General features: G+C 42.4%; 1 protein-coding gene across 7 annotated transcripts in view; it reads right to left on the reverse strand.

The window, feature by feature from the left end:
- Positions 1-11392: 11392 nt before the first annotated feature.
- The window catches only part of FYN (FYN proto-oncogene, Src family tyrosine kinase), a 198977-nt gene continuing 197078 nt past the window's right edge, over positions 11393-13291 (reverse strand). For all 7 annotated transcript variants that reach the window (XM_016136988.2, XM_016136987.2, XM_016136993.2 and 4 more), the window contains one exon: positions 11393-12858. In XM_016136988.2, the coding sequence (XP_015992474.1) occupies positions 12650-12858 (209 nt within the window). In that variant the 3' untranslated portion in view covers positions 11393-12649. The remainder of the gene's footprint in view (positions 12859-13291) is intronic.

The following is a 13291-nucleotide window of genomic DNA, read 5'->3' on the forward strand; positions in this document are numbered from 1 at the left end:
CAGGGCTGCCCAGGTTAGAATTGAGGGTGAGAGCCTTCCATGGCTGTGCCACTGGGGCTGAGGCAAGTGGCACTTAAAAGGAACCCAAAGAAATGTGTTATGCCATACGTTTTTCTGCCATGCGTTTCTAGTGGGAAGAAGGTGAGAGGAGAAAAAGGCCTATATGCTCAATGACACATTCCTAGGCCTCCTGCCTGAGGAAGTCTGATTCAGCAAGTCTGGAAAGGGGCTCAGAAACCTGAATTTTTGAAGATTCTCTTAGATCCTATATAGGCAGGTTTGGAAACTGTGGTTTTAGGTTACCCCAGTAGGGATTTGTTCAGAGAGCATGGGAAAGGTCAGAGGGCAGTGTGAGAAAGTAGGCTTTGCGTCAGGTGTTGGGAGCCTCCCTCCCTTCCTGGACTCAGGGGCAGTGGCTTGGCTCACCCCATGACCTAGAACCCCAAGCCAAGCCTCTTCATCCAGGGGGAGATTGGGGTGTTCATATGTGGAGTGGTTCAGGCTGTAAATGTGCCAGAAAGAGCAAGCCCAGGGTCAAGCCCCAGGTGGAGGGTCCAGGAGGAGACTCCAGGTCCATAGTTTAGATTTTGATCGTGAAATTCTTACATGCTTACAAAATGCAGCTATTACTTCAAGCACCATCTGTGCGAGCAGCTGTTTACTATTCTCAACAGGGTCCACATGATCTAGAACCCAAGTGGATGTGTGTCCACATGCAATACAGCCACACCCTCTCCTGATACATTTGAAGCTGGGTGTGCCTGGATCTCCAATGAAGGGCCCAGCTCTGCAGGTTCCACGTCTGCAAGGGAAGCTTCTTCTAAGTCTGGCCTTCTAGATTTACTAGCCAGTTTCAGCAATATGTGTGGGTGCTTTAATTGTAGACAAGAGCAATCCTAACATAGTGAAGAGGCGACAGACTTTCTGCCAGGCTAAAAGTTTTAGAAACTTTTATATTACATTACCAAATTCAGTGTTATGGTTCCAATCAAATCAGGAAATAAAAGGTTTACAATTTGTTTGGGCCTCTAAGACTCAGAACTCCTGCTCAAAAATGTGCCCTTTGATCTTTGTTCCTTTAATATGAAGTAATCTGTAAATGCATTTCCATTTTGACAAGCAATGCCCTATATTGGCATAAAACTCTTTATTGAAGCAACTTAGATCGTATTTTAGAATACCAACTGTTGGATTAAATTTGGTGTAATATCCGAGTGCCTAATGCATGCCAAGTTCCTATCCTCAGTGAGCACAGAGGTAAGGAGGAAAGCCCAGGGAGAGGTGTGCAATGAATGATATGGAGAGACTAGAAGCCAAGTACAGGTTGTTCTTAGGAGGAAGCTATCGCTTATGATTTCGGGATCAGAGAGACCAGAGAGGGCTTCATGAGGGAAGAGATGCTTGCTTTTGGACCCAAAGGATGAATAGGCTGTTAAGAAGAGGAGAGAGGGCAAAAGAACATTCTAGGCCATGGGGAAAGACTGGAGCAGTGCAGAGCATGCTTGAGGAGTTATAGACAATTCAGTGTAGTCAGGATCTTGGGCGGGAGCAATGGTCGAGGTGAAGGGAGAGATGAGGCTGGCAAAACAGTGAAGTTGGACTGCAGGGGCCTAAACTCCCTTGAACTCAACTGCAAGGGCTTGAGAAATCTCATGGAAATGGTGATCAGAAAGTAGAGTTGGGCCTCCAGATATGGAAGCACAGACAGCAGTGGTTCTCAGCTCTAACTTCTTCTCTGGTGGTCTATGATCTCCAGCCACTGCTTCCCTCTGCAGACTATGTCCTCTCTTTCCCCATGGAGCCAACTCTGGCCCTGATTCAACCTACCCTGTAGGCCAAGGGTTCATCATTACAGCCTCTTCATTCTTGGTTCCAACCCAAGGGAGACAATTCTATTAGCTAGTGGCCAGTCAGTGGACTGGTTCCTCCAGATCAATCATCTACCTCTGGAATCATTAGCTGTTCCGGTGGGGGAAAGGTCACATGGTAAAAACATAGCCTTCAACAGAGAGTGCAGTGTATGTGGGGGAGTTTAAAAAAGGGGTGCGGGCTGGGCAGGCCCTCCAATCGTGTCCTCTTCCATTAGTGGGGGTCAGTGGGAACTATCACATGTTTTGAGTAGAGCAGCACAATCGAAGCTGTGGTTTTCAGGTTACTCTCCACCATGTGTAGGATAGACTGAAGATGAAGGGGAAGTTGCCCACACGGATCAAATGTCTACTATGTACCAGGCACTGTGCTAAATGATGCACACATATTATTTATCTAGCTTTCACAAGAGCCCATTTTACTTATGAGGAAACTGAGGCAAAGAAGCTTTGAGGTATGAAGTAACTTGCCCAAATTTACATAGCTAGTAAGTGATACAATTGTCATTTGAACCTGAAATTGGTCCAGACTTAAAAATCTATCACATGAAGGAGGAAATCAGCTAGGACAGCCTCTGTGGGTGTCTATCAGTGCCTTATGTGTTACGAGTGCACACTGAATCTGTCATCTCCTCACTATTTTCTGTGCCTCTTCCTACGTCTTGTATCTTGTTAATGCTGTCACCATCTACCCAGTCACCCAAGCCCAAATCTCTCTGAATCTCAGTTTCCTTCTCTGTGAAAAAAAGACAGTAACAATATGTCTCAAAGGTTGTTGTGAGACTTAAATGATATGATTCTCATGAAGTGCTCAGAATCGAGCTCGGAGCTTGGCGTGTGGTGTATGCGGAGCTGACAGACTGGATGTGGAAGACAATAGGAGTTGGAGTTTTATTTGTCTAATGAAGGAGCTGGCAAACTTTTTCTGTAAAAAGCCAGGTAGTAAATATTTTCAGTTCTGTGGGTTATACAGTCTCTGTTGCAACTATCTAAATTTACCATTGCAGGGAAAAACCAGTCATAGACAAGACATAAATGAATAGGCACAGCTGTATTCCAAGAAAGCTTTTGTACAAAAAAAAGTAGGGGGCCAACTTGGCCCTTGGACTGTAGTTTGCTGTTTCCTGGTCTTTATCCTAGCTCCTTCCATGAGGGTGAGGCCATGACTGTTTAGTTAATACATTTTCTCCAGGATCTAACACGGTGCATGGTACATAGTAGGTACTCTATAAATACTTGTTAAAGGGATGATTAAATGAGGAAAAGTAAGCAAGCAAGCAAGAACAAAAGAATGGCTGAGAAGGGACAGAACTTTGGGGATCATCTGGGTATCAGTTGCAAGGTTCAATGTAAAAAATTAAAACCACGGTAGCTAGGGGTTTTAAACAAAAGGAGATCTAATATGGGGAATTATAAACTTGTTGGAAGGGCTTGAAGAGAGAGCTCTATGCTGGACCCTGAGGATGACTCCCAGAATGTGGCAGAACTGATCTACCAGGAGGGCTGCCTCCTCAGCCACAATCAGGAAGGTGGAACCCGGGAAGCTGCCCCTGGAGCTGTTGACCTCGAGAACACCATAGCTGCAATATGACAGTCAGACAGGGGTCAGAAAGCCAGGAACAGCACACCATTGCTGCCGCCACCACATCTGCCAACGTGTTGGGATGTGGAGCCAAGCAACTGCCACCCCCACAACTGACTCTTGATACCTACAAAGCTGGAGATTGGACATCAGTGGCTCCATGACCTTGTTTTCCTACAGGAAACAGCCAAAACCTGCAGGAAATTGGCTTCGGTCTTACTTCTGCCTTCCTAAATTTGTGCAAGTTTGTCCAATTGGTATCATCTAATTGACACTCATGATCCTAGGGGTAAGGGAGTCTGGGAAATGCAGTTTTTAGTTTTCTTGACTCTGCGGCACCAGGAGACATCTGAGAGAGATGTGGGAATGGATTCGGACTACGTTTAGCCCAACCTGTACATTCTGGTGATCTATTGCTGCAAAATAAACCCTAGTGGCTTAAAACCACAGTCATTTATTTGGATCGGAAATTTTAAATTTGGGCAGGGCTAGGAGAGGGCAGCTTGTGTCTGCTCCATAAGGAGTCTGGGGTGGTTGAACTAGTGGCTTAACATGGGCTCTGCCATGTGAGCAAGGCCACCCAGCCACCTGGGAGCCCAAGTGGAAAAGAACCAAGTCCTCACCAATATTACTAAGAGCCCTAGCTGAGCTCCTGGGCAGCAGCCAGGATAAACTTACCAGTGCTGTGTGTGAGATGTTGTGCAAGCAGTTCCTCCAGCCACATCTGAGCTGCCTCAGCTGATGCCGCATGGAGCAGAGATGTCTCTGATGAGCCCTGCCCAAATTGGAGACTCGTGAATAAAATAAATGACTGTTTCTACTTCTGCCACTAAGTCTTGGGGTAGTTTGTCTCGCAGCAAGAGATCACCAGAACATGTAGATTGCACTGAATGCGAAGCAGGGAGGGGACCAGATGGGACAATCAACAAGCAATGGAGCAGCCAATCCCAAGGGTAGCTAATGTTTGACCTGTGTATAGGCCAAGTCCACCACCCCCTTGAACCTCCAACATTCAGACTTAGCAGCTTTCTAACTCTGGCCTTTCCTGAAAACCCACCTGATGTGGTTTAGGCTATATCCACCCAGCCAGCAGGCCAAATCTTGGGCTGAATAAAAAGCCTTTTACTCTAATAAGTACTGCTGCTTGCAGGCTCTTTGTGTCGTCCAGAAATTGCCCAGCGGCAATTTCTGACCATGGCTGAAAGATTTTAATTTTGAAATTGCAAACTGTCATAAAAAGTCAAGACTGATGTACTGTGGCTCTGAAGCTTTTACACAGGCTCCGGGATGGCTCAGGTGATTTCAGGAACGTGCCATTTGTGTACCACACAAGTCTAGAGGGCACCATTCACATCATCTTGTGGCATATTCATTACAATAATTTTCTGGCGATGACTACAAAGTGTCTTGAGGTGGAGTAGTTTTTTTTTTTCTAATTTGCAAAAAGGCAATTTAAAGCTAGTGGCAGGGGGCATAGGGACAAAACTAGTGTCTAATAAATCTCAGGCCAGTGGGCAGGGGTTGGTGGGAGCGAAGGAAGGAGTGGGGAGAAGTATTAGGACTAGGGAAGGCTCCTTTGCCCAATCAAAATTGGCACCCAAGAGATAAGAAGTGTTGAGATTTGAGGATTCAAGTTTCAGTCTCCTGGGGCCATCAGGTTATAGAGAAAAGCAGGATAGGCCAACAAGGAGAAGCAGACAGAACCAGCCACAGATCTGCCCTGAAAGGTCAAAATCTGAGGGCTGACTTTAAGAAGTAAACAATGGTCGTTTGTGGGGAGATAGGGATAAAGAGAATGAGTGAATACCTAAACAAAAATTCTGTGGTTCTAGTGGGGGTGGGGCGCAGGGGTGAGGAGAAAAGGGAAATGAACAGTGATTGACATGGGCGTGAATGATTTCTGAGACACCTATGGAGTTTCACCCCGACCTCTCTGGTTCTAAAAAAACCTACATTAGTCATGAACAAATATAATAATTCATAGCAATAGCACGGCTTCTTAATGTGAAGGTGGATTACATGATGCCTTTTTATTTTGGATATTGTAGATAGTAAAATTTTTATAGTAGGAACAGTGTTCTCCATTTTGCATTTGATTCTCAAACAGAATCCTAGCCAAGCACAGCGTTTTGTTTTATCTATGTATTTTCCAAGGTCTCCTTTGGCTGCATGCATGTTGCTTTTGTTCTTGGCTTACTGCTTTAAGTATAGCTTTGCTACATTTCCATTTTCTCTACAATTCAAAATCAAGTACTTATTTGAATTAGAGCAGAGAAATACCGACTAGAATGAAGCATTGCTTTCCCCCCTCTCAAACATGGAGAGGTCATTGTTAGTGATAGCATTGACAGTGATGAATGCCTTTCACTTTGAGACCTCCAGGAACCCACAAACAAACATTTTCCAAAATTCGAAGGCGAGATGAGTGGGCGAAGTGGCTCACAGAGCATTGTCTGATTATAGTCTGATTCCTCTTCCCCTTCCCAATTATCTCACATATTATGCTGTGGTGAACAGTACTGGAGTTGTTCATATTTTAAATCAAACTAAAGTCCACTGAAGTAGGAAAATTATTCATTTTACATAAATGATGTGGGCAAATTATTATTCAGTTTTTAACAGGGTTTTTCCATCACTTTGCTGTGCACAATCTAATATGGTTAATTTACCAGAAAGCATTGTTATTCATTCTCTAACTCTCTAGGCAACTGCTGCCACTTGCTCACCATTTTCTTGCTGCTCTCTGGGAATTGACAAACCTTCTGGTTTCATTTAGGGTAGTCTGGTCTCCCAAGTGACCTTCCAGAGGCCCCGCCTCACTCCTGTTATCTTCCAGGGCTCACTCCTTGGGAGGAGTCTAAAAATGAAAGAATTCACATACTTGGATGTAGTTCATAAGTGGCTTTACATGGATCCTTTGTAAACACACAGAAAAAAAAAAAAGAGTAAAATCTCCTGCTATTTAGTAATATTTCCCCATAGTATTATATGTACGTGTTTCATTAAAAAACACTATCTGATTATATCCATTTCATTCTCTCTTGCTTCCAATTAGCTACTCATTGATTATTACATAGGAAGCGCTTGATAATTAACCAAAGGAAAAAATTCAAAACAAAGCAACCAGAACACCTCACAAATGCTAGCATATAGTATATACCTTTTTTCATGAGTTTACACATTGCATGATGATCGAAGCAAAATAGCCTAGTATATGGAAGGAGAGGAATGACAATGGGTTCATAAATGGGAGAAAAACCCCTACTAATCATTTTTAACAGAGTTAGTGAGGAGGTATTACAAGCCTCCTTCCCCAAAATTCTTTTATTCTCATACTCAATAAATATATCTCAATCTACATTCCAGCTGGGACACTGGAGCCAATAATCTGCTTATAACCTTACTCTCTGTCCTTTTATGGTATTATCTACTCTCCAGTTAGTATCCTACTAATCAGAATAAATGATGTACCTGTATACTTTGTGTGCACGTGTGCATGAGAGAGAGAGAGAGAAAGAGAGAGAGAGAGAGAGAGAGAGAGAGAGAGAGAGAGAGAGAGAGAGAGAGAGAGAGAGAGGTTTGTAGACATGGTTTTGGTTTTTCTTCATTTAGATGCATTTTCTGGGCACCTTCTATTTAAAGCATGGGCCAGCCCCTAATGGGGGTTGGATAGTAGAAGGAAACCCATCCCAGGGCAAAAAACGCTGGGTCTACCATTAAGCAGTACGTAATCTACTTGTCCTTTAAGACTGAGTTTAGGCATCACCTCCTCTAGGAAGCCTCCCCTGCACTCCCCGATCTGGACTGGATGACACTCTTTTGCTGCCATCTGTGCTTCCACCCAGCAGAGAACTTGCCGCAACCATTTGTATGGGTCTCCATCCTCACTGGACTGGTAATATTAACTGTCTCTTTGATTTTCTTGTGCTAAGCACAGGGTCTGGCCCTTAATGAGTATTCAGCAAATGTTTGGAGAATGAATGAATGTCCTTACACATACCCACAGTCATATCCACTGTCGTTCCACTGCCTCGAACAGCCTTGGCAAATGATTCCTCTCATCTCATTTCTGGTTTCTTCCTTCTTGTCCATCATCTCCATCATGTCTTCTCCCATTTGCTGCCATCTTGGACAAGCAGGCTGACCTAACCAGACATGCACTTCCAGGTAGCTCTGGACAGTTTTCATCTTTCTATCATCAAACCCTCTTGTCTTCTGTCCCATTATCAGTCAGGGGGCATTTCTTTGCTGGGAATGAGATAAAAGAATTCATATTAATAGGAGTTAACGTTACCACTTTGAACTACAGTATTTTCACATTTGTAGTAATATTGCATGGACATCTTCACGCTGTGCTTCTCTAGCAGGGCACAGGAAGAGCCTGGTCCTGCAGAGGTGTGCAGGGGTACTACAAGCCATAGGCTGGTTAACAATGCACAACCTGGAGGTCTGGGAAAATAATTTTATGTAAAGACAAAGATATTTCGGGAGTAGAAGATCAAGTTTTCATAAAATTACAAAGTTAGAATGAGACCTTGAAGGCTCCAGGTCTGAGAGGGTACAAGTTTATTCCCACTGGTGTTGGGATGAGTGCTGGGGAAAGGTTTGGGAAACACTAACAGTATTCACGTCATGCTATAGGCTGGTGACCACACATTCACAATAGTGAAAGCCAGGCGTGCTCAGCAAGTTTCTTAGGTAAGCGTATCATTTACAGGTTAACCAGGTCAATCTCCCTGGGCAGCATTCTGCATCTAGCCATCCGTCCATTGAACACCTACCATCGGCTCATCACTGCTCTAGGTGCAGGGAGAATAAGTGAACGAGTCAGGCAGTTTGTTCTCAAAGAGCTCATACTCTGGCAGGGAAAATGCATGAAAAGAAGAGCTGTGGTATTAAACAAATTAAAAGAGTATTATTAGTAGTAATAGTAAGTATTCTGGAAAGGAGCATAGTGTTCTGACAGTTGGGAGAGCAGTCGTTTGTCACCGATCACCTTCTCCTTAGAAGAGTCCTTGCCACATTGTAAAACGACTTATTTTTATTTTCAGTCCTCAGAATTAACTTTGAGAATGAAAGTATATTCTCCCCACCAGCCATGGGATTTTGAATATTTCGCTTGTTCAGAAAGAATACAAGTATATATAAATTATGAAGGTCCATTTGATATTTCTAAGATATTAAAGATACTAATTTTTTATTATTTTCTTCTCTGTAGTCATAATCTACTTTGGGGAATTAAATAAACATGTTACTGGTATCTGGTTTAGTAAATCTATTTCCCACAATATCATTTTTTGAATAAAAATTTGTTCGAACTTCCTTCCCCCAAAATTATTTACTCCCTTCCTCTTTCTTCTTCCCTCTCCTGTCTTCTCTATCTTTTCTCCTCCTTTCCCTCCCTTCTTTTCTTCCTTCTAGAATATATTTTGAACAGTCTAATTGAATTCCAATAGGGTAATATATAGTGGGAAGAAAACCAACAAAAGTCATCAACATTTATTAAAATATCTTTCAGGAACGAATTGATCAAACACCATTTTATTCAAATACAACTTATTGGGAAATGCCTGTCCTGTCAAATGAGGTTCTCTTGTCCTGAGCCATGACACAAGTACAGATGCCATCCTCACGCAGTGGGTTTCAGTGTAGCTCTCCTCTGCGTACCGCTGAAAACCTTACCTCTTTCAAGACTCATGAAAGAACCATTCCAATTAATACGGTGTACATTCTCAAGGTCCTGTCGGAAATTTCAGATAAAATTTTGCAGCTCCAGTGCTACTAGAAAAATCCTCTGGTGCCAAGATTTAGCCACAGGAGGATTCCTGTCTTTCTCAAGGCAGATAAACACCCTCTGGCGCTTGTCAGGAGATCTTTAGAAGTGAGGTTGTTTTTGGACAATTATGAATAACTTAACTTTTCTCATGGAACTGCCTGGTTCTCCATACACCTTTCTTTGCTTTGATCAAGGCAGAGCCAAGTGAAGTGTTCACTTGCGTCTATGCCCTGATGCCCTAATATATGGAAGCCCTGCAGTTAGTGTGGGCTCTCTGGTCCCCCCAGCCCATCAGTGCACCCTGAATGGAGTGGCTTCAGAGGATCCCATGAGGAGAGTGTGAGCCCAGTCAGCATGGGTGAACAGAAATCACTTTGTCACATTTAAAAATGACTGAGCTTTGTCAAACTGTCTTCTCCAGTAGGTTTATTATTTGACGTTAAGAAAATAAAAAGAGTTTATTAGGAAGTCTCCCTATGCAGCACAACAATGCCGAATGACAGCTCTCCTAAGGGAACAGAGCAAGTACTTATTCACTACAAGGTTACCAAGAACAAAAAATATTTCACCATCATTTGCTGCTGAGATACCTTCAAGATACCTTACTTTCTTAACGAGAGAACTTTCTGGTCAGAGAATTGAGCTTATCGAAAGCTTCTACAGTTTGTGAAGGAGAGAGAGGCTTCTTGCGAGGCGCTGGGCCCCTCTGGAAGGGCTATTTCCTTTGTTTGGACTGGAACAACTCTTGGTAGCATATTAGCTTCTTGGAAGAAAAGACACGAAACTTCGCTGATCTGATTTCTTCATATTTATAGCTATGCTTTTACTATTATTCTGCAACCCCACTCTGAGTGTTTCAGAACAGTCCAAGCATGCTGTATTTTGGGAGAGTGCCCTCCAGTTAACCTAAGTCCTTAGTTTTGCTTCACAGCAGAGAATCCACGATGAACTCAATTGACGAATTAAAGGCTATAATTCCAAGAGACTGTTTTTTTCTTAAAGAATCTCTGTTTAAAACAGGTTGTTACTACTTTCTCAGGTTTTTAAAAATGACCCAGTCAAAAGTATAAACAAAAATCCTCCAGGGAATATTTGCAAATTATCCAACCTAGTGGGATGTGAAGATTAAAAACAAAGTTATCTTTACAAATATCTAGAATGTGTTCATAACTTGTCCAGTAATGTGATAATTATTGTAATAAGATCTTTGAAATTTTATCAATTTCAAATTGTACTAATTGCACCAAAAATAATATCATAAAGACTTGGTTAACCAGAAAATCCCTTTGATTCACTTTTTTTAAAAATTTTTTTTAATGTTGGAAATTCCCTCTAAATACAACGGTTATTTCAGCAAGAAAACTGTCCTCCTTTCATGATTCCACGTGTCACCAGTGACCTTAGAATCACAGGATCTTAGATCTGTAGGAATCTTATCCAGCTCCCTCATTTCTACAGACAGGCCTTGACAACGAGAGATGCTAGGTGGCTGATGTTCAAGGTCACGCAGCTGAATGAGTGCAGAGCCAGGCCTGGACGGTTAGCCAGGACTCCCCACCGCCCCTTCTGCCGCCTTGTTTCCCTGCATAGCAACTTCATTATGGAGCTGGAGGGACCTTGGGAAATGTATATGGTGACTCCAGGACAAGGAAGATTCTCCTTGTAATTGTCTCTGTCTCCTATAGGTGGGACACAGAAAATTCCAGTTAGAGAAAATGTCTGACAAATTAAAATGTTAAGGTATGCCTAGTCTGGCTTTAGCAGTTCTCTGAATTAACGAGACAATGGCCCAGACTTTCCAGCGGAGAAAAAAACCCAAACCACTCCAGGTGTCCTGAATGTTTCTGTCATTTGGAAATCATTGCACAATGGGTAAATTCACCAGGTGACTCCTTACCACCTGGTGCGGAACAGATATGTCACTGCTGGAGTACCTTCGATGATTTAAATGAATGAACAAAAAAAATAAAATTCAAATGTAAAACGCTCTCTTTTTAATTACTAAATTAAGAAAGTTAAACAATTTAAAAGTGTAAACTCACAAATAAATCATAACAAAAAAGGAATTAAGACTTCAGAGTTGCTACTCAGTATTAAAAACTCAATAGAAATAGGCTTTTAGATTTGTTGTTGTTAAACATGTATTCCAAGGTTGGTACAAACAGCAACTAAAAATGTAATACTTTTTTTTTTTTTTTTTTTTGTGCATCCCCATGAAATGTAAAGTAGTGCATAGTTATTCCACTGGAGAACTCTTGGACATATAGAAAGTCATTTCATTAGCAGTACAGGACATTTAAAACACTTATTTTACAATGGGAAATGTACAACCCCCACCCTCACCTTCCCTATAAGTTTTAGTCGCATGAGAAAGTTTAGCAGGTTGCCATGACTACAATGCTATAGGTTTTAGAACATTTAAATGTGGTTACAAGATTTATTAAATAAAAAAGTTTGAAACATTTCGGCATTCATATTTTTATACAAGAAGTTTGTGTGGTATCCATCTTTCCGTTCCCCTGGTAGTAATTGGCCGTTTGCTTGCTTAAATATGCTCACCGTTAAGTTTTAAGAATAAACCGCAGTAAGTCAAAACAAATACTGGAAACAGAACTTGCAAATTCGGCTCGGGAGCTGAAGAGTCAAGTCACAGTCATCTACAGGTACAGTCATGAACCAAAAGAGTGCAATCCAAATTTTAAAAAAATCATGCTTTGCAAAAGCCAAAAATGAGGCCACTGGTTTTCAGAATAACACCAGTGCTTTTATGCTGATTTTGCAGTAAAATCCTCACTCTGGGTCCTGAAGCTTTGTGGCCCAGGTTGGCCGTGGTCTCCATGTTAGCATCCACATGGTGTATGTACAGGGACAAATATATTATACGTATGCATATTTATATTAAAAAAAACAAAACAAAAAAAACCGAAACAAAACAAAACAAAACAAAACAAACACCTGTCCTGATTGGTTTTTGTTAAAACATGAAAAAAAATTTTATTGTTTTAGACAAAGAGGCCACTTTTGGAAAATAATACTTTTTTTTTTTAGTTGAATCGGGTGAAGACAGAGTTAAAATCACATAGGATTTGCATTTTAAAAAAAGGAAAGCACTAGGATTGTTGGCACTGGAATAACTATTTACACTGAACAGAGGTTTGGCCTTTTACATAACATCAATACAATGCATTTTCCAAAGTCTGAGAAATAACAAGGTTCTGTCTCGTATGCTTCACGAAGGAGGTTTGGATTTGGGGACAAGTGTCATTAATGAGGGCCATGGAAGTTCATCAGCTTCGGAGTCACATGCAATCTGATCCTGGACGGTTCTCGCTGCTGCTCTGGGGCAGCTGGCTACGGAATTGAAAGCTAATGGGGAGGGGGGGGAGGCCTCTGGGACAAGGCCTCTCTCTGCTGACCCAGGCCTTACAGGTTTTCACCAGGTTGATACTGGGGCTCCGTTGCTGTGAAGTAGTCTTCCAGGAAGCCCTGCAAGTATTCGAAGGTGGGCCGTTCTTCTGGGTCCTTTTTCCAGCAATGGATCATGAGCTCGTGTAGAGAGATGGGGCAGTCCTGCGGACAGGGCATCCTGTAGCCGCGCTCCACCTGCTCCAGCACCTCCCGGTTGTTCATGCCTGCAAAGACAGGGGCGGTGAGAGTGAGCACCTGCCGGCTGCCAGGCCCTGGAACTCCCGCTTTCTTCTACCTAGAGCTGCAAGTGGTTAAACCATGTTGAGGGCCTGACTCCATTCAGGGTGGAATCCGGGCTTTAATGGGACACCACACCCCTCAGAAATAAAAAAAAAAGGAATGCACTACCGATACACGCAAAAACCCAGATGATGAATCTCAACAGCGCTATAAGTGAAAGGAGCCAGACACAGAAGGTAACATACTGTATGGTTTCACTTAGAAGAAATTCTACAAAAGGCAAAACTACAGTAATAGAAAGCAGATCAATGGTTGACGGAGAGTGGCGTGATGGAAATGTTCTCTATTAGGGTTCAGCAAACTAGTTATGCATAGGCCAGGTAGTCAGTATTTTAGGCTTTGCGGGCTGTATATCTT

Source organism: Rousettus aegyptiacus, unplaced genomic scaffold (genome assembly GCF_014176215.1).
Source record: "Rousettus aegyptiacus isolate mRouAeg1 unplaced genomic scaffold, mRouAeg1.p scaffold_m13_p_1, whole genome shotgun sequence".
NCBI lineage: Eukaryota > Metazoa > Chordata > Mammalia > Chiroptera > Pteropodidae > Rousettus > Rousettus aegyptiacus.